At 54.7% G+C, this 18,939-nt stretch overlaps 2 protein-coding genes across 11 annotated transcripts; both read right to left on the bottom strand.

Moving 5' to 3' along the window:
- Positions 1-89: 89 nt before the first annotated feature.
- On the bottom strand, positions 90-12,108 carry VARS2 (valyl-tRNA synthetase 2, mitochondrial). Of its 4 annotated transcripts, none has more exons than XM_005665730.4 (30): positions 11,997-12,108; positions 11,298-11,525; positions 11,083-11,164; positions 10,867-10,967; positions 10,537-10,658; positions 10,367-10,433; positions 10,178-10,275; positions 9,485-9,566; positions 9,218-9,337; positions 8,416-8,527; positions 7,614-7,702; positions 6,968-7,058; positions 6,705-6,832; positions 6,485-6,588; positions 6,171-6,252; positions 5,783-5,859; positions 5,629-5,704; positions 5,237-5,342; positions 4,947-5,017; positions 4,694-4,819; positions 4,368-4,472; positions 4,156-4,224; positions 3,975-4,053; positions 3,757-3,884; positions 3,471-3,623; positions 2,004-2,210; positions 1,179-1,290; positions 854-1,029; positions 552-680; positions 90-442 (listed from the first exon to the last, which is right to left on the bottom strand). In XM_005665730.4, exons 2-30 carry the CDS (start codon positions 11,496-11,498, stop codon positions 347-349), a joined length of 3,189 nt encoding a protein of 1,062 aa, XP_005665787.3. In that variant the 5' UTR covers positions 11,499-11,525; positions 11,997-12,108; the 3' UTR covers positions 90-346.
- Positions 12,109-12,252: 144 nt separating this feature from the next.
- GTF2H4 (general transcription factor IIH subunit 4) lies at positions 12,253-18,062 on the bottom strand. Of its 7 annotated transcripts, none has more exons than XM_005665731.4 (14): positions 17,856-18,062; positions 17,079-17,221; positions 16,712-16,816; positions 16,241-16,372; positions 15,869-15,965; positions 15,689-15,777; positions 15,367-15,478; positions 15,169-15,237; positions 14,602-14,685; positions 14,212-14,344; positions 13,916-14,046; positions 13,246-13,293; positions 13,012-13,090; positions 12,253-12,566 (listed from the first exon to the last, which is right to left on the bottom strand). In XM_005665731.4, exons 2-14 carry the CDS (start codon positions 17,216-17,218, stop codon positions 12,394-12,396), a joined length of 1,392 nt encoding a protein of 463 aa, XP_005665788.1. In that variant the 5' UTR covers positions 17,219-17,221; positions 17,856-18,062; the 3' UTR covers positions 12,253-12,393. The 7 variants fall into 7 exon arrangements, with proteins under 7 accessions (XP_005665788.1, XP_084822043.1, XP_084822044.1 ...); XM_084965917.1 differs by having other exon boundaries at positions 16,245-16,372; XM_084965918.1 differs by lacking the exon at positions 15,869-15,965 and having other exon boundaries at positions 16,245-16,372.
- Between the last annotated feature and the right edge of the window lie 877 nt (positions 18,063-18,939).

The following is an 18,939-nucleotide window of genomic DNA, read 5'->3' as shown; positions in this document are numbered from 1 at the left end:
CCTCTTTCCCAGACTAAAGCCTCAGGGAACAACCAAGAGAGAGGAGAGTCACCTCAGGAGGAAAGAGGGATAAAAGACCCACAAGCAGATACATTTGGGATTTAACTTTATCTGAGGGTCCTCATTCCTAAACTTCCAGGTGGTACTGCAGAGGAGGGAGGCTGGGACAAAAAGGGGAGCATGTGGAGGACACCCAGTCACTCTGACCAAGCCAGTCTGTTCCCTCACTGACAAAACGAGGGGGCCGGACCACGTAGTCTCTGAGGCCCCATCGCACCCTGACAGCTGCCAGATCTGTCCTCAGAGGCAGGTGTGGGAGGATGAAAGCCACCAGGTGAGTTAGAGCTCAGAGCTCCCCAGGGCTGGGAGACGCATCCATCAGCTGCCGGAGGTGAGAAGCCGCCTTGTCCAGTTTTGACAATTCCAGCTGGAGGGAAGAAAGCTGGAAAGGAGGGAAGCAGGGGAGGATGGAGGCATGGGGCCCACCTCCCCAACCCCAGCCCACACTCCCTCAGGGTGTCGGCATCCGGGGTGGCCTCCCCCCGCCTCACCCTCTGCTGACTCTGACTCTCTGCCTCCCCCTCTGATGGGGTCCGGGCTAGGAGGCTGTCAAGCTGCTTCTGCAACTTCTGTCTTCGGGCAGCTAGCCGCGGCAGGTGGGTCTGGGGGTCCACCAGGCCCTGCAGAAGAACAGAGAGAAGGCTCAGCAGCTGCAGCCCCCACCCAGCACTCTACTGCCTCCCCCCTCCCATTCTAGGATCCCACCTCACCTATGCGGACCCCGCCCCTTGCCCTCCTCCCAACATCCTTTTCAACCCCTTTCTTCCTTCCCCCTCCAATCTCTCCTAGTCACCTGCAGCTCCATGTAGACCTGAGCCGTGTCACTGAGAGAGGCCTGGGCCCAGCTGGAGGGGGCTGCTGCACCTGGGGGCAGAAAGCCCACGGCCCCACAGTGGCCCAGGGTGCTCAGCGGCCCCAGGAAGGCCTCAAAGAGGCCCTGCTCTCCTGGCTCTGAGGTCTGCAGCAGCACTGCGGAGGAAAGGAGACTGTGAGGGTCAAGGCATGGGCCCCTTCGCAGCCTGCACCTCCCAGCTCTGGGCTCTGCCCCCCTCGCTCCCCCCTCCCCGCAACCGGCCCCTCCCGTCTGCAGGGACTCAGGAGCCCAGGGCCGGCCTCACCTCGGGGCCGGGCCTTGGTGAGCTGGTAGGTGGCGCGGAGAGCCCTCAGCGCCTGCACGGCCTCCTGGACTCGGGAGAAGCGCCGCTCCAGCTCGGGCTGGTGCCAGTGCTCCTGGAGATGGGCATCCAGAGTCAGTAAGTGGGCACCAGGGAAACTCACCTCAACCCTCCCGGTTCTAATGTCACCACACCCCCATCTCCTTCAGCAACCATCTGCCCTCCCCACCACACTCGCAATTTACCACCTCGAGGAATGGAACCGGAGAAAACCCAGCATCTCCTAAGGTCTTAGAGGATCAGTGGTTAACATCTCTTAAATCACTCTGATTGAAGATGACAACCAACCCAAAACCAGTTTGAATTTAAAAGTATTCAAAACTCACAAAACCAAGTAAGTGAAAAGGAAATTTAGTTAACCTTGAAAATGATTTTGTGTGAGTTTCTAGCATTTACCCTCCTCACATTATTAAAGCTTAAAACTTCGCTAAGGTTTTGGGATATCCCCCCACCGACACCTCATCTCTCTCACAGCCATGGATGTACTATCACCATCCCCGGTTTAAAGATGGAGGAAACTGAGACACAGTCACGGAGCTGGTGTCAGTCTGGCAGCAGCGTCCTGCTCTTAACACTGCTTGCTAACACTGCCCCCAGCCCCCTAGAGTTAACCCTGCTCTGCAGGAACAATCCATCCTCCCAGAGACTCCCCGGCAAAACATGAACCACTACTGTCATTGACCCCATGGCAGCAAGCCCTTCTAGAAGACTGCTCCCCAAGCCTTCACCAGTTGTCCCGCTCCAAGACACTGTGGACATGGGACTCACCAAGCTGTGGGCACTGGGGTAGGGGGCAACACAGATGCTGGGGGCAGTGGTGTTGCCAGGCCTCAGGGGCAGCCTCTGCCACAGCTCTTCAGCCAGGAAGGGCATCAGCGGGGCAAGGAGGCGGAGACCAACGTCAGCACAGGAGAAGAGGACCTGAGGTGGCCCTGGGGGACGAGGTGAGTGGGACAGCACCGGCTTCACAGCCTCCTAGGGGGGGAGCCAACAGGTCAGGGGACAGCCATGGCCACATCCTTCCTCCAGACACCCTACAAGCAGGGGTGCTGTGGGCAAATACAGGAGCTCTCAGCATCTTCCAGACCATCAGCTGTCCCCAGACGTGGTCTGGAGCATGTGACAAGAGGAAATCTAGGGCAGGGACTCTCAGAGGTGGGCGAGAAATAAAACTGTCAAGGAGCTTTGTGTAATTGAGAAGGAAAAGCACTGAGGTCTTTTTTTTCTTTTTAAGGCCTCATCCACAGCATAATGAGGTTCCCACACTAGGGGTCAAATCAGAGCTGCAGCTGCCAGCCTACGTCACATCCACAGCAATGCCAGATCCGAGCTGCATCTGAGACCTACACCACAGCTCATAGCAATGCCAGATCCTTAACCCACTGAGTGAGGCCGGGGATCGAACTGGCATCCTAATGGATACTAGTCAGGTTTGAAACCTTCTGAGCCACAAGGGGAACTCCCAACATTGAGGTTGTTGTTTGGTGTTTTTTTAATCAGAAAGAGAAAAAAATTTTTTAATTAGACAGAAATCTACGAGCACTGAGCCAGCAATGTCAGCATCACCTGGGACGAGAAGCAAAAAAATCTCACCACCATGACATTCCCATTGTAGCTCAGTGGAAACGAATCTGACTAGTATCCATGAGGACGCAGGTTCAGTCCCTGGCCTCACTCAGTGGGTTAAGGATCCCGCATTGCCATTGTGACATGGCTCAGATCCTGCATTGCTGTGGCTGTGGCTGTAGCATAGGCCAGCGGCTAAAGCTCCAATTCGACCCATAGCCTGGGAACTTCCATATGCCTCGGGTGCGGCCCTAAAAAGACAAAAAAAGAAGAAAAAAAAAAAATCTCACCACCAACCCCTCAACTCCTGAAAGAGCCGCTTTAGGGGTGGAGCCAACACCCCACAGTTAACAAGCCCTCCCTTTGAGAGAATCCCTCCCCCGGCTGTTCACAGCTCCCAGCTCCCCCAAGGGGCCAAACTCAGCAATTACAGGGACAGAAAAAGTCTCCATCTGCCTCCCAACCCTGCTCCATCAGACTCAGTTTTCTAGAAGTCTCCCCTCCTCCTCCTCTCTCCCCGGGTGACAGACAGGGAACAGTGCCCATCTTGTCTCTCTTCTTGTCCTAAGGGCAGAATTAGGAACCCAGTTCAAAGCTCTCTGCTGGGGGACAGTCAGCAGAGCTGCAGGGGGAAGGCCACGCCTCGGCCCCGTCCCCTGCCCCGCTCACCAAGTAGACATCACAGAGGTTGTGGAGCCAGAAGTGGTGCAGGGCGTGGGTGACAAGCGCAAGCTCACGGGTGAGGAAGCCCCGCTCACACTCTTGGGCAGTGCGGGCCAGGCAGCTCAGGATCCAGGCGTCCATGGGGGAGGTGGGGCACAACTGTGGGCAGAAGGGGCTTCAGGGTGGGACAGCTCGACTCCCGCTTCACTGCCTCCTTTCCCTCCTTCCAGATGCCACCTCCAACCCTCAGACGTCGGACTACCCAGCTCCGAGCATCTCTTCTTTCTCTTACCTCCTCTAGGGGCTGGGGTATGAATTTCTCCCCGAGGGCATTCAGGATAAAGCGCAGGGCATTCCAGATCTTGTTGCAGAAATGTCGGAAGCTCAGGACCTCAGAAACAGAAAGGTGCAAGTCGCCTCCTGGAAGGGAGAGAAAAGAGGAAGCACACTGGTGGCAGCTGCGTGGGGAGTCCTTGGCCCTGTCCCTACCTCCACTGTTGCGGGGCTTACCCAGGGCCCCATGGGAGCACAGGGTGAATCTCAAGGCATCGGTTCCACACTCAGGAATCCCGTGAGGGAAGTCCTTTTTCTGCAACCAGAGGAAGAAGGGGTGGCAGATGCCTGCTAGGCTGCAGAGGAAACTGGTGGCCACAGGCTAAAGGCTGGGATGGGTCAGACACTGGTGACTTACTTGTGCTGCAGCCGCGATCGCCAGCTCTGCAGGGTCCAAGTTCCCATCTCTCAGTTTTTCCTGCAGTACCTGGAGGGGGTGAGTCATACACGAGCCTTGGAGGATGACCCTGTCCCTTCAAGGGTCCCACCAACTGGCCCTCCCAGTTCCAGCTCTCCCAGCTAGCACCCCCCTTGGGCTCCCTTCTTCTCTCCCCAAAACCCCACCCTGACCTGCAGCTCCACCCCATTAATGATGTCCCGTGGGTCCAGCACATTCCCCAGGGACTTGCTCATCTTCCGGCCCTGCCTGTCCCGAACCATGGAGTGAAGCAGCACCTAGGGGCACAGAAGGGGTCAGCAGAGAGGGGGCCTGGAACACCCTCCTTGGAGGGCCCCTTGGCGTCCTCCAGGTTTTAGGGCTTAGGCTGGGAAGTGAATCAGCATAAAGGAATTGGGAACATAGAAAACATCACATGGGGGTTAGAATGGAGGACAAAGTCTGTGGATGACTGGGGGGGGGGGTCAAAGGGAGGGGCCAGGGCACCAAAGGCCATTACCTTGCTGAAGGGGAGCTGCCCTGTGAGCTGGGTTCCCAGCATGACCATACGGCCCACCCAGAATAGCAGAAGGTCACTGCCAGTTTCCAAAAGTGACAGGGGGTAGAAACGAGCCAGGTCTGGGGTCTAGGAGGAAAGAAAGAGGCAGTGAGAGGCCGAAGCCTAGGGCCTCCGGCTCTTCTCCAGACTCCGCGGGGGCTTGGGTCCACTTCATCATCCCCACTTTTGCTCTCTTCCTCGAGACCCACCTCACCTCTTGGGGCCACCCCAGGGCAGAAAAGGGGAAAAGAGCCGAGGAGAACCATGTGTCCAGGACATCAGGGTCTAGGAAACAGAACAGGGAATGGCGACAAGTGGAACCTCAGCTTTCAGGACCTCAGCCCACTGCTGCCCACCTTTCCAGCCCAACCCCCACCCACAGAGACCAGGGTTCGGGCCCTCTGCCCCGTTTCCAGCTTTCCCCACCCTACCTTCTCCACCTCAGTACTTGCTCCCTCAAACACCCAGACGCCCTCCCCTGCCCTCCGTGGCTCGGGCACCCACCCCTCTCCAGGGTCAGCTCGGCCCCTGGTCTCCCTGTCAGTTCTGCAGCTACTTCTCTGGCCTCGGCCTCTGTCCGCCCGACCACCCAACAGTCCTCCGTGTTGCCCTGCAGAAGTAAGGGGTAGGAGGAGTGAGGAAACAGCACCTGAGGGGTGTGAAACACCACTGAGTTTCCTGTTCTCAAGTGGTCTGAGGGTGGCCAGCGCCCTCTGGCGGTGAGATGGAGAATCGCCAGCTCAGGAGCTCTGATCACCCAGTAGATAAATACATGACCAAGACCAGAAGCACAGCAGAGGCAGGGAGCTGGTGCGGCCGAAGTCGTCTGACTCCTGCGCTAAAGCTCTTTCTCAGCCGCACCCAGCCCTCCCTCCCTTTCACTTCCTCCTACCAACCTTTGCACGCTCCTCTACAACCAGGTAGGCTGGAATCCGATGGCCCCACCACAGCTGCCGGGAGACACACCAGTCCCTGCCCAGAGGATGCGAAAGATCTTAGCATAGCTAGAGGCCCCCCTCCCCACCTCCGTGGGGCTCCCCCTCTCCTTACCCAATGTGGGAAAACCAGTGCTGCCAGTTCTTCTGGTGGAAGGAGGGACTGAGCTCCAGGGCCCCCGACACCACTGCCTGGAGGAAAAGGACCTTAAGATGGTGCTTTCCTGCCTGCACCCCCACACCCCCTATGGATAGGAGACATGTGCCCTCTGAGGTGGTTCTAAAATTCAGAAAGGACCTCCCAAGCCTCCTGAGAAGATTCTGGGCTTGAGTAAGGGTACAAGCCAGCCGTTTCTGGGCACCTGCCTCCATCCCCACAGCTCTCCTCTCAAGGAGCACAGCTAGAGAGGTCTGTGGGGCAGGAGGACCCCAGCCGCCCTGTTCCTTCATTCCACTGCTCAGGGAGCCCCCACCCCCAGGCCTTCCTCATACTGCAACCTCACCTTAGCTGCTTGCTCCCCCATTTGCTGGCAGCGGACAAACCACTGGCTCTTCAGGAGATATTCCACCACATCCCCGGAACGGCTGAAAGGGACATGGGGTGGGTCCAGCACTCCTCCAGCCCTGTGCCCTTCCCCCAAGGATACAGGACCTGACTATGAACCAGGCCCTCAGTACTGAGGATACAGCAGCAAATAAAATGGACAGAGAGCTCATATTCTAGAGAAAAGGTGCACAGCCCCGCCCGTGGTCACTCCTAAGTTTCATCCAGTGCCGTGTGGGGATGGTCCTAGCAAAGGATTGAAAGTGGGGTTACCTGCAAATGGGCAGCACCATGGGGTGGTTCTGGAGGCCCCGGAACAGGCCCCTCTCCCTCAGCGCTGATACAATCTTTTCCCGGGCCACAAATCGGTGAAGACCCTGGGGAAAAGTAGTAAAAGTAAAGCTTAAAGGCTGCTAGCAAAACACGAACGTGGGAGAGGGGAGATGAGGCAGAGGGTGTCCCCAAGGATGGGGTATCACTGAGCTGGTACCACCTGCAGCCAGTCCCCGCAGAGCGAGGTCATGGTCCCATCCTCTGCGATGACACTCAGGGGGCTCAAGCCATGTCGGGCCCCCAGTTCAGCATCAGCAGGGCTGTGAGCTGGAGTCACCTTCACTGCCCCTGGGGGAACAGAACCGCTGAACGTGGCTTTTGCTTTTCCAGATTATCGTCATCAAGCTCTCATCCCCTACTATCCACTGCGACTACCCTCCCCCACTCTGCCTCTTCCCGCTTCCCTCCCCTGCCCCCGCTCACCTGTGCCCAGGTGTGGCTGAACAGCGCAGTCTGTGATGAGGGGGAGAAGCTGCCCCGTTAAGGGATGATGAAGTTGTCGCCCATGCAGATGCTGAAGAGAAAAGAGAGGGATCAAGGACAGGCATGCGGGGGGGATGGAAAGGTTTGGGCTGGGCAGGAGAACTCTGGGAGTATGAGGGTGAAAACCAAAGGTAAAGAGCCAGAGCAGGGCTCAGTAAACTTTTTCTTTTCTTTTCTTTTCTTTTTTCTTTTTTTTTTTTTCAGTAAACTTTTTCTTAAAGGGCCAGAGTGTAAACATTTTAAGCTCTGCGGACCAAGAAGCAAATTCAGTCTCTGTACACCTCCACTCCACCCCCGTGGCAGAGCTAGATGATAATTGATCTAACAATTGATGATACATAGGGAACATGTGTGGCTTGTACAAAAACAGGCAGTGGGTGGATCTGGCCCATGGGCCATAGTCTGTCAGCCTCTGAGCTGAAGTGCAACATCAGAAAGAGAAGGGAGGAGATTCAGAGCCACTGGAGAACTGAGATGAGGGAAATCTTAGGAAGAGGAAGCAGAGAGGCAGAGCTGCCCTTGTAAACGAAGGGAAGAGAAAGCGGTGGGGGAGGAAGGCCAGGTGGCAGCGTGTGCTGTGCATTACTGTGTATCGGGCGTCGTCAGGATGGACGGCCACGGCCACGTCTCCAGGCAGTGTCTCTGGCCTCGTGGTTCCTACCACAACCTCTGCGTCTGAAGACAAAAATCAAGCACTTAAAGCTGGTCCTCGCCCTTGCCTGAACTCCCGACATAGCTAAAGCTGGGAGAATTGGCAAAGGGAGGGGGGAGGGATGGCCAAAGTTGAGCAGGCCCCTAGGAGTAAGCAGAGGAAGTTAGGACCAATGTCCATAGGAGCCTGGGGTTTCCACTAAGCTAATGACCAGAGGCCCGAGAGGGTGCCTGGTGCTGTGGAATTCCTCAATAGCTTGCATGGGAGAAACGGGTAGAGAGTTAATGAAAGCAACTAGAATCCTTGCTTGGGGCCCAGAGGACATAGGGGTTCTCGATGCCCTGATTACAAATGCTGTGCATTATTAGGGGAAGCCCCAGCCCACCCACCAGAAACCTCCTGACTATCCAAGCTAAACTATCTTTTCCTTCTCTGAACTCTTAGGAACACTTACTGCTCAAACCACACCAGAAATGATCCTTTGCCTCTTTAGGGGGTAGCAGCTTTCTACGGAACTATGCTCCTGGACAGCAGCGATCACGTGTACTTTCCTTACATGGCCCAGGACACTCAGGGTGAATGCCCATAGGAGGCACACAGGACCAGGGTTCCTTAGGCCCCACCCACCAGACCATGTGGGAAAAGGGCCGGTGGGTTTCCTCCCATCAGCCCAACACCCTTGAGAAAACAGAGGAAGCAGAGGTAAGCAGGTGACCCTTCCCAGAACTACCCTCACCAGGCTCTCCATCCACGGGGAAGGCCACAGAAACGAGGAGGCCGAAAGATACGGGGGTGGGGCAGCCAGGCAGCCGAAGCTCCGTGCGGCCAGACAGGGGCCGGCTCTCCACCTAGACACACGGAAGCAGCAGGGTCAGAGAGCGGCCTTTCTGCAAGGCTCACGCCTGGCTCTCCACCTCCCTGCAACCCCCCAGAAGCCACTCAGAGGATTCGGGAGTCACCTTCCTCTCCTCACCTAATTCCTTTTTTTTTTTTTTCTCTTTCTTAGGGCTGTACCCGCGGCTTATGGAGGTTCCCAGTCTAGGGGTCAAATCAGAGCTGCAGCTGCCAGTCTACACCACAGCCACAGCAACGAGGGATCTGAGCTGTGGCTGCAACCTACACCACAGCTCATAGCAACGCCAGATCCTTAACCTACTGAGCGAGGCCAGAGATCGAACCCACATCCTCATGGATTCTAGTCGGGTTCATTATCGCTGAGCCGCAATAAGAATTCTCTCCTCACCTAATCCTTGTGCAGTCACATTTACTAAGTATTTAAACCATGCACCGGTATTGTGCCAACCCCTTCCAGGAGTCATCATGTAATTCTTAGAACATCCCCATGAGACAGGCATTTCCATCACCCCTAATTTATAGACTGAGGACACTGAGACTGATAGAGGCTAACAGCCAGCCGGGAGTCACACAGCTGGGAGGTGGTGGGACTCAGATGTGAATCCAGACCACCTGGCTCCAGAGTCCAAGCTCTGCCCCTGCCTCGGCACTTTCACAAACCCAGTTCTCTTTCTCTGCCTCACCTCAATATCTGAGATGGCAGATCGTAAGGCGCAAGACCAGTTGACAAGCTGCCGGCTCCGGTACAACAGCCCAGCCTTGTAGAGCCGCACAAAAGCTTCCGTCACAGCCACTGAGGAGCCCTAGAATGACCTGAGTGTCCACATCAGTGTCCACAATGGCCCCACTCAAGCTGCGGTACCCTCCCCACCCCAACACACACAGCAGCCCGCCTCCCTATAGAGATCTCTAAACACCTCCCTGACACCCACAGGGACTGTGGCACTCACAGCATCCATGGTAAAACATTCTCGGTCCCAGTCCAGGGAGGCCCCCAGCACGCGGAGCTGCTGACAGATCTCTCCACCCTTCCTATGCCGAGAGATTTTGGGCAGCAAACATGCCCCAAACACCAACTACGCACCAAGCCCAGTGAAACCCCACTTATGCCGGGTGCTGGAGTGAATTTGGCATTGATCTAGCCTCTCGAAGCCAATGGAGACAGATAAACCCAGAATGGGGCCTTCTAGGACAATGAAAGAAGCATAAAAGTTCTGCGGTAACAGGGGAAGAAGCAGCTGATTTGTGAGAAACCCAAAGAAGCTTTACAGAGAAAATGGCATGTGATAACAGACCTGGAAGAAAGAGGGTAATTTCAAGTGGATGGGAAGTGGGAATAAGTGAAGAGGAGAGACGATGAAATCTAAACACAGGAAAACAGGATAAAGGGAGAAGAAAAATTCACACATATATACATGCACATACATAAATACTTTTCAGTGTATACAACGTGCACGCGCACGCACACACACACACACACCCCCCAAGCTCGGAGACCCCACCAAATGCTCCAGAGCTTACGTCACCATGGGAAGTTAGGACTGAATGAGAAGAGCCTCGCCTACGCGTTAGGGGAGAGGGGCTGGAAAGCCAGGACCCAAACCTGTGGCATTGGCCCCTCCCGCCCCGCCCACCATACTCACTCCTCCTTCCACTTCCACACCTCCCTAAGGAAGTCTTCTCGGCTCAGCTCACGTCTCCTCAGCCCTCGTTCCTTCCACAGCTTTTTCTCCACCACAGCCTACAGTAAGATGAGGGCGCAGAGAATCGGGTCACTTTGGGGGAAGAAAGCTCTTTCACCCAAGAAAAGGGAAAAGTGGCAAAAAACATACTTGAGTAGCAATCCCTGCATGATCTGAGCCAGGGACCCACAGCACCCGATCCCCACGCATCCGGTGCCTGCAAAAGAAATAACCTCACATGAATCCCTGGCCTTATCTGTTTATCCTTCGCACACTTTCTCCTTCCCCTCCAGAACTCAAGTAGCCCATTCCCCTCTCACCAGCGCACGAGGGCATCCTGTATGGCCACCGTCAGGGCGTGCCCGATGTGCAGGGAGCCAGTGACGTTAGGGGGTGGGATACACATGGAAAAGGTCTCCCCTGTAGCCTGAGGCAGCCTGGTCTAGAAGCAAGGAGAAAAGTCAGAGAGGGCTGGATGTTCCCTGGAGAAATAGCACCCTCTGGTGTCTGCAAGGCAGAAAGAAATGCAGAAAAAATAAGCAAATTAATAAGGAAGGGAAAAACCTACAGAGAACAATTGTGGAGACACCAACTCCACCAGCCATTTCGCCTTGTGGACCACTTAGCACTCCTCCCTGCTGGGTACTAACCTGATATTCTGGTTTGAAGAAGCCCTCTCGCACCCACCATGGGTACCAGGCAGCCTCAACATACCGGGGGCTGTATGCAGGAGGCAGGGGCCGGGAGACATCTATGGCGACAGACAAGAGCTCCACTAACTCCTGGATTTTGTTCCCAGGTTGCATTTCAGCAAACCAAAGAGGCGATAAAATTGTGAGGGAAGAGGCCTTCCAGTTCTTAATTACCTTTCTTTTCACCGTGTTCCGTGGGGATTTCATACAACACTATCTCCTTAGGAGTCCAGGCCTTAGTGGATTCTGCAGGTGGCTGGGGAGAGAAGCGACCAGAAAAGGGGTTGCAACTCCAGTGTACCCCAGGCATAAGGAATCCAGCCAGTCTCTCCTCCAGCTCCCTCCCAAGCCCCCTCAGAGAACCAAGGACACGCTATCTGACTCCTAACCTTGCCCTTTGCTGCTATGCCAGTCTCCAGCGCCGCCTGCTTCTCTCGCAGGCGCTTCTGTTTGGCTTCACGGTTTCTCCGTGAGATGGGTGATCCATGGGGCTCTGACTGAGTGGAAAGGGAATGGGACCTGGGGAAGCACCGTGTGGGCCTCAGTCCCCTAAGCGGTGGTCGAAAGGAAGCCAGAGGCAAGTGAGGCATCAGGAGTGCTTGCAAAGGGGCCAGGATCTGTTCCAGACAGAGCACATTAGAAGGTATGGGTGTGAGAAAAGGTCACACCTCCTGTTACACCCTATTCCTTACTTCCCGTCTCCTTGGTCTGTCAAATATCGACCCCACCCCACATAACCCATTCCTCCGTGAGGACTAGTGTGCATGGTGTCGACAGGGTCCTGGAGTCATAGAGATCAAGGCTCTTCTGGGACAGGGTCGGAGTATCAGGCCTTCAACCTGTTTATCTGCGACGTGGGGGAAACAGAGATGCGGACAGAGGCAGGGAAAGGATTCAGGGATTCGCGGAGTTGATAGACATCGGCGTTCCCAAGAGCCGGCAAGGAGTCCCTCCAGGGTCACTGCGAACTCTGTCCTCCCACGAGGCCGTCCGCACTGCCCCCGGCCCAGCTCACTGCCCTGCCTTCCCGCCAGTCACCGCGTGGGCCCCGGCCCCGCAGCGCTTCCCACTCCTACGCGCGCGCTCACCGGGTGGGCCGGCTGCTATCCCAGGGCGCCCCGCGGCAGGGGCGGCAGAGGCTGGGGCTCCGAAGAAGCCGAAGCCGGAACGCGATCCGCAAGCCGCGCGGCGCAGGGAGGCGGGGCCCTGATGGGGCGCAGGCGCGGCCGCTGGCCTCGGCCCCACCTCCTCCCCCTCCCAGTCCAATGGCTGCCGACGAGGAGAAGAGAGGAGCGCGTCTTCCGCGAAGAGACGCCTCCCGGCTAAGCGCCCCGGGTCGCGTGGTTCATTTTCACAATTTTATTAAACAAGAAGAGTCTTGACGTGTGAATAAAAAATACCCCTGAGTTCTGAGGCGGCGTCCGCCTCCAAGCGGCCCGCCCGTCACGGTACTGTCACAGTACTGTCCCGCCCGGTCCCGCAGTCTCAAGAGCTGTGCTTCTGCCGCTTCCAGAAGCGCTTGACGTCGCTGTGTCCCGCCGGGGTCACCACCATGAGCCGCTTTGCCGAGTTCTCGAACACTAGGACGCCCAGCTCCCGCGCGTGGGCCAGCAGCAGCTCAAAGTCCACTTGTGACAGGAACTGGTTATAGAGGACGCCTGGGGTCCGCAGGTCAGGAGCGGCGACGAGAGAGAGGTGAGAGCATGAGGTGAGGCGCGGGGCCCAGAGTCTGGGGCTGCCTCAGGGCAGCGGCCTGGGCTTGCCCCCCGCATTTACAAAGGAATCCTGTTTGCCTGTTCTAGGGCTCATCCTAACTCTAGTGTGATCCAGCCATATTCAGAAAGTCAATATAATACAATAAGAAAACCCATTAATGCTTATCAAACCAGGTATATTACTATGAATTATCCTTCGCCATTTCCCTCTTCTAGCTAATCCACATTGCACCTATTTGAAGCAGTTCGTTTACTGCTGTCGACTCACCCCATAATAAACCCATGCAGTAAACACTGAGAAATGCATGAATAGCTTTTTCAGCTCATCAAGACTGAATTGTCCTTCCTCCGGCCAATGACCTAGAATCAACCACCAGAAGACACTCACCTTCAGTGAACCGTAGTCTGTCCCTTTCTAGCTCCCACAACCGAATCTGGTCTGTGATGGTGGGAGGCAGCACAGGTGTCTGCAGGGGCAAGGGATGGCTGTACAATCCAGGAATACCAGACAATCCCAACCCTCCTCTCTCCCCAGATCTGGATGCCCCCCTTCTCTTTTCCATCACTTCATCACGAGGTGCCAAGGGCTGTCAGCCTCCAGCAGCTTGGTACTTGTTCGTACCTGTTTAAGCATCACTGGGTGGGCCCTTGTCCTTAGGAAATGGATGATCTAGGAAAACAGACAAGAATTGGGATCAAGGGCTTCAAAATTAGGAAGGCTGGAAAGCTACCCAAGCTGTCACTCATAAAAACTCACAGGCACGTGCCTACCATTATTTCCACCTGTCCCAGTTCAGCTGTTGTCCCAAGCTGCTGTCCCCACTGGTGATGTCTGCTACTCTTCTGACACATTTGCCCTTTCCAAGGTATTTTTTTTTCTTTACAACAACATCATTTTTTGCACTCTTACTGCATGGCAGGCTCTGAGCCAAATGTTTTACCTCTTTCACTGAATCCTCCCAACAACCCTATGAGGTGAAAGCTGTCATTTCCATTTTCCAGTTGAGGAAACTGAGGCTCATAGAAGTGAAACTATGCCATTTATGCAACTAGGAAGTAGGGATGCTGAAACACAAGTCCCAAGATATAGCTTCTCCCTCCTCGTGTCTTCCCCTTGAGGGTCTACCTAGTCCCACATCAAGAGCCTTGACTTCTCACGTGCCTAATGCTCAAACACAGACCACTTACCACCACCTATTGTAACAGACCCCATGCTAACCTTCCATAAGGTGGCATACTCCATAGCCCAAATGCAACCTGTCTACCACCCCCATCTTCCCCAAGTGGGGTACCTGTTGGGCTGTGATGCCACTGGCAATGGCCTGCTGCACACTCTCCCGGGTCACCTGTGCCACCACCATGTTGGGGAAGCGATAGAGCATCTCAGAGAAAAGGGCAATAAGGGCGATCTGCAGCTCCGACTCTGACCGGAGATGGGAAGAGAGGATTAGGAGGCTCCTCCGTACTCAGACTCCCTCAAGCCTCCGAGAGCTCTGAACCACCAAGTAAACATCAAAATAAACTGGCATTCCCTCCCCTCCCCTCCCCCTGCCAGCCCGCTATCCAGGGGTCCTCTGTGCAGCCTCACCCGTGTAGGCGTACAGTCGATAATTGGTTTCCACAACGATGAAACCTGGCTGATGCACAGTGCCCCCAGCCCCAGAAACACCTGATGAGAGATTGATGGCCAGGCGCGTGGGGTAGTAACGCCGAGACTTCCTCTGGAAAGGAGGAGAGAAAAGCAATAAGCCCTCTCTCAGGGTCAGTGCCCTTCATCTTCCTCCAGATACATCAGATCCCTCCCAATGCACAGAACTTCAGCTCCCAACATCTCTCCCCCTCCCCCGAGGGACCCCAGTATTCTGTCCTGGCAACTGTCCCCTGCTTCTGCCTTCGGAGACCCCTGTTCCTTTTGAAAGGCCAAGGCAACATACCACCCTGCCTCTTCCCTAAAAGCCATGTATCTGGGCGCTCATACCTTCCTCTGGAAAACAAGGCCCAACTCACGGAGATGTTGCAGGAAGTTCAACAGAGAATCACTCATACCTTCCACAGAGTAATCCTGGGGAAGAGAGGTAGCCGGCTGGGGTCCAAAACCCAGCCCATTCTCCCTTCCCCAACCCCATATGCTCCTTCCCACTTTTCCCATCCCTGGTGTTCTTCGTTTTTTTGTTTTTTGCTTTTGTCTTTTTGTCTTTCTAGGGTCGCACGGGTGGCATATGTAGGTTCCCAGGCTAGGGGTCCAATCAGAGCTGCAGCTGCTGGCCTACACCATAGCCACAGCAACGCGGCATCCGAGCCGCGTCTGCAACCTACACCACAGCTCACAGCAACACGGGATCCTTAACCCACTGAGCGAGGTCAGGGATTGAACCTGCGTCCTCATGGATGCTAGTTGGGTTGTTAACCGCTGAGCCACGACGGGAACTCCTCTTTGTTCATTCTTCTCTTTCACTCTATTGACCCCTAACCTCATTTCCTTTTCCATCTCTCTACCCTTCATCTTGCCCACCCAAGCCTCTACTAGCTCCAGCCCCCTGCTTACCTTGCCCAGAGTAGAGAAGCTGAGCTGGAAGAGGAAGGAGAGAATCTCCACTAGGTCCATGCCCCGACTCTAAGGAGGAACGGGCAGATGTGGGGAGGAAATGAGAGAAAACCGGGGAACAGAGTCTACAGGCAGCAGGCCCTCAGTGGGTCCTGGGAAAAGCAGAGCATGCCAGCAGGCAGCCCCCGACCTCCTCACCTGGGCTGTCTGCAGGTACTGCAACATAAAGTACCAGAGCTGGGCCGGGGTGTCCAACAACAGGAATTGGAAGCCCGCAGAGGTAATGCAAGGCGGCTCTCCAGGTTCAGCACTACAGAAAGGGACCATGGCAGAGGTTTGCTGAGAAAGGCCACCATTCCACTTGTCCGCTCACATTTTTCTTGGTTTATCTCTGGCCATGCTCTACGCAGCTCTCCTTTTGCAGCCAACCCCCTCCAATCCTGATCCGACCCAAACACTCAGGTTAGCAGGGACTCGAGGAGACGGCAAAACAGAGCTGTTGTACCTCTGTCTTCCTCACCTCTTCATGAGCCCAGCCTGGCTGAGGAGCTGAGCCAAGTCCTGGCTGACGGCTGCACTGGGGGAGCCCACCATGAAGTGCAGGACCACCTGAGGAACAGAAGAGACCAGAGAGACAGATGCCTCTAAGGGCCCTGGGATGGGAGCACAAGCAGACACACACAGAGTCCCAAGTCCTTACCTCCCATCGCTCCTCAGCATACTTGTCAAGCGAGGGCACATCCCGGGCATGCTTGTCTGGTCCCAGCTGACTTGTGTCATCAGACCAGGCCTTGCCCCTATGCCAGTACGGCCGAGAGTAAGGAACCCTGCCTGTGTTCCCTGCCCACCACCCCCCTTCCCTCTTTCTACCCTCATCTCCAGGGGCCACGAGTGGGAGACATATCCTATACCACGTAGCAAAGTCTGGTCCAACTTATTCCTAAAGGAGCTCCCAAAGGTGGAGCCCACAAGGTTCCAGAGAGGTCCCCCAGGGCCTCTTAATAAGTAGTTTAATGAGCAGTTTAATCACTAGTTCCCCTGCCTGGCCTAGGAAAAGATGGAAGTGACATACCCACCCAGAAGGGCAATGCGGAGGTTTTGGCGGAAGATGGGGTTGAGGATGAGGCCCTGGAGGCCACCAGGGAGCAGCTGGGTGTGCCAGATACGGAGGCCGCTCAGCAGCCCCGTGCTTTCCTCCTGGGCTCTGGAACAGAAGAGGAGAGGTGAGGGGAGTGTCCAGAGAACAAAAGGAAGGAAGCCCATAAAGACCACCATTTCTGCCTTTTCTGAACTGGTGGTCCTTGGAACACTGTTTCACAGAGTGAAATTGGTATCTTCTTAAGGCAAATTTCTTTACTGCAGCACCTACCAGAACCTTGTTATAGACATCACAACTCTCCAAGAGGCAAAATGGAGTATGCGTAGTTTCCCAAACTTGTTTAATTACAAGTTTAGTGGTGTTCCCTTGAATATACTCCAGCAGTTTGGGAAAACCTGGCTGTTGAGAAATTTGTATCTGGCTGAAAGTGCAGCAGAGACTCACTTGCTGAATTCCTTCTTCACCCACAAGGCTACGGCAGCTTGTGGCAGAGGCTGCTCCAGAAAGAGCATCCGCATCACCCAGTTCTTAGCTAAAGATGGGAGCTCCCTATAAGGGGGCAGAGGGAAAACGTTAATATCAGAAACTGCCTCAGATCTGCATCCCTGCCCTCAAATGCCTCTCAAACATCTCATCTCACCCCTGGCCCTTTTACCAGTCTTCCTGCCCCCACATCTCCATCTGTTTGGGCCTGACACATTTTAGTCTCCAAGCCCCCCAGAGCTAAGCTTCTACCCATGATAACTTATTGCAGTCTGCAGGCCTCATTACATTTCCCTACTATGGTCCCTGCCATGAACGGGGTCCTCACCTGAAGACAGCCAAACAGGTGGCAGGGTGCCCATACAATCGGTCCAATACAACAGGGCTCAGGCCCCCTAAGAATTCCTGCAGATTCCTGCATTGTAGGTGTACTCGATTCAGTCCACCCCTTGAAGGGGTGCTCTCCATCACCTGAGAGATGCAAGTGTTAGTGGACCTCCGAAATCCATGCCAGTGTCACCCCCTCACCGTTCTCATTCCAATTCCAGATCCACTGGCCCCTGCAAAAATTCATCTTTTCTACAGTTTCCTTTTTCACGTCACTCATCTCCTCTTGTTTCTCCCAAACCTGACCACCCTCCTCTTCTTTCCTCCCTCCTCACTGCACTCCTGATCTCAACTCAAGTCTTCTCCAATTTCTAAGTGAAAGAATTGTCAGCTGTTCCATATTTGCAAAAATATTTTGTATTTCAGTGACTTATCTACACCCTAGGCAAAGAAAGTTTTCTGAGCCCAGTTCTCTCTCCCCTCGACCTCTCCTGGTCTGATCAGCCTATAAACTTCAATCTGCCCATTCTCTCCATCTATTTCTTGACCCCACTCCTCGTGCTGGGAACGGCAATAATTACCTTTCCCCTCCAAGTCTCATAAATCTAATTCCACCTCTTTCCTCTTCCCGTCCCTAAGACTACTTCACTCCATTCACCCTGACTCACACCGTATGATCTCCTCCTAACTCGTCCCCTACTTTCTTCCCAATGCTCGTCTCTCATCAACTCTCTCCTTCTTATACCTCCCGCCACCCCTTCTCTCCCAGCCCCCTTACCACTCAGTGTCGACCCCCTCCTCGTGCACTCCGAGTCTTAAGCCGTCGCTTAATCGGAGCCAGTGTCTCGCATTAGCTCTCAGGAATAGGGGAAAGAATGGCGGAAAGTGAGCGAAAAATATGGGGAGGGGGACGAAGGATTTCACCCACGCAAGTCCAGAGTGGAGGATTCAGAAGAGGAGTGGAGAGGTAGGGAGGAGAAGAACCGGCGCTGCACTCGCTCGCCACAGGGCATGCTGGGAATTGGAGTCTTGTCCTTCCCAGCCCGGGAGCCAGCTGAAGCGCGTCCGACTACAACTCCCAAAAGGCACTGCGGGGAGCCAAGCGGAGAGAGGCTGGCTTTTACGTAAGAGAGCCGGAGGCTCCGGAGGTCTGGCCGTTCGTTCCGCATCGCTCTCCACCCACTCGGCTAACGGCGAGTCTAACCAACCCGAGATCATGTGGGGACCCTGAGAATAGAAGTTCCCCGAGGTCTTCCTATCCGAGGTGCGGAAACCACTGGGTGGTGAGGAGCTCAGGTTCAGAGATGCAGAAACCTGGGTTCCTTGAGCTCAGTTGCTCCTCGTAAAACTGGAATAATGCACTTTCCAGAGCATTTTCTCGAATTAGGAGTTAACTCCATCCGGTGTGCCTTCCTTGGCAAGTAAATACTCAGTAAATCTTAATTGTCACGTCCTCCATGCTTCCATCCACCTCCCCGCCCCCCCCCCGCCCCCCTGTTAGAAGATCCTAATAAATGCAGTTTAAAAAAACAAACAATTGTTTGGTCTGATTTGATATATTAAACTACTGCTTGTTAAGGGAAGGGAACGTCTTAAGCCAGAGCCAGATCTGTAAGTTTCCCCAAATTCCTTTAAGACAAGTTTTATTATTCCCACTTTCCAGACTAGAGGACAGAAACTCAATGAGATTAAGAAATTTGTCCATGATCAGACAGCCAGAAACTGCCTAAACTGGGATTTGAGGTACATTTGCAAGTTACCAGGAATGAAAACGGTAAGAACTAAGATTTCTTTATATTTTGTAGCCTACCCATGCTTGTTTTGTTGTTCCGTAAAATCCTCAAAAGAATGGCACAAAACTG

Source organism: Sus scrofa, chromosome 7, assembly GCF_054392235.1.
Source record: "Sus scrofa isolate SSC_HxYL_T2T_F1_AM1 chromosome 7, Sscrofa_HxYL_maternal_Yorkshire_Landrace_v2.0, whole genome shotgun sequence".
NCBI classification, from domain to species: domain Eukaryota; kingdom Metazoa; phylum Chordata; class Mammalia; order Artiodactyla; family Suidae; genus Sus; species Sus scrofa.
This window is presented reverse-complemented; position numbering and strand designations above follow the sequence as displayed.

Excerpts from the sequence above, each read along its gene's own strand:
- VARS2 (XM_005665730.4), bottom strand. The coding sequence starts at position 11,498 with ATGCCTCACTTGCCTCTGGCTTCCTTTCGACCACCGCTTAGGGGACTG. Across the intron at positions 10,276-10,366 it reads ATGCAGGGATTGCTACTCAA|GCTGTGGTGGAGAAAAAGCT; the intron begins GTATGTTTTTTG and ends ATCTTACTGTAG. Across the intron at positions 3,624-3,756 it reads TACCCCAGCCCCTAGAGGAG|TTGTGCCCCACCTCCCCCAT; the intron begins GTAAGAGAAAGA and ends TTCTGCCCACAG.
- GTF2H4 (XM_005665731.4), bottom strand. The coding sequence starts at position 17,218 with ATGGAGAGCACCCCTTCAAGGGGTGGACTGAATCGAGTACACCTACAA. Across the intron at positions 16,373-16,711 it reads GTGAAGAAGGAATTCAGCAA|AGCCCAGGAGGAAAGCACGG; the intron begins GTGAGTCTCTGC and ends CTTCTGTTCCAG. Across the intron at positions 15,778-15,868 it reads ATGCTGAGGAGCGATGGGAG|GTGGTCCTGCACTTCATGGT; the intron begins GTAAGGACTTGG and ends TCTGTTCCTCAG.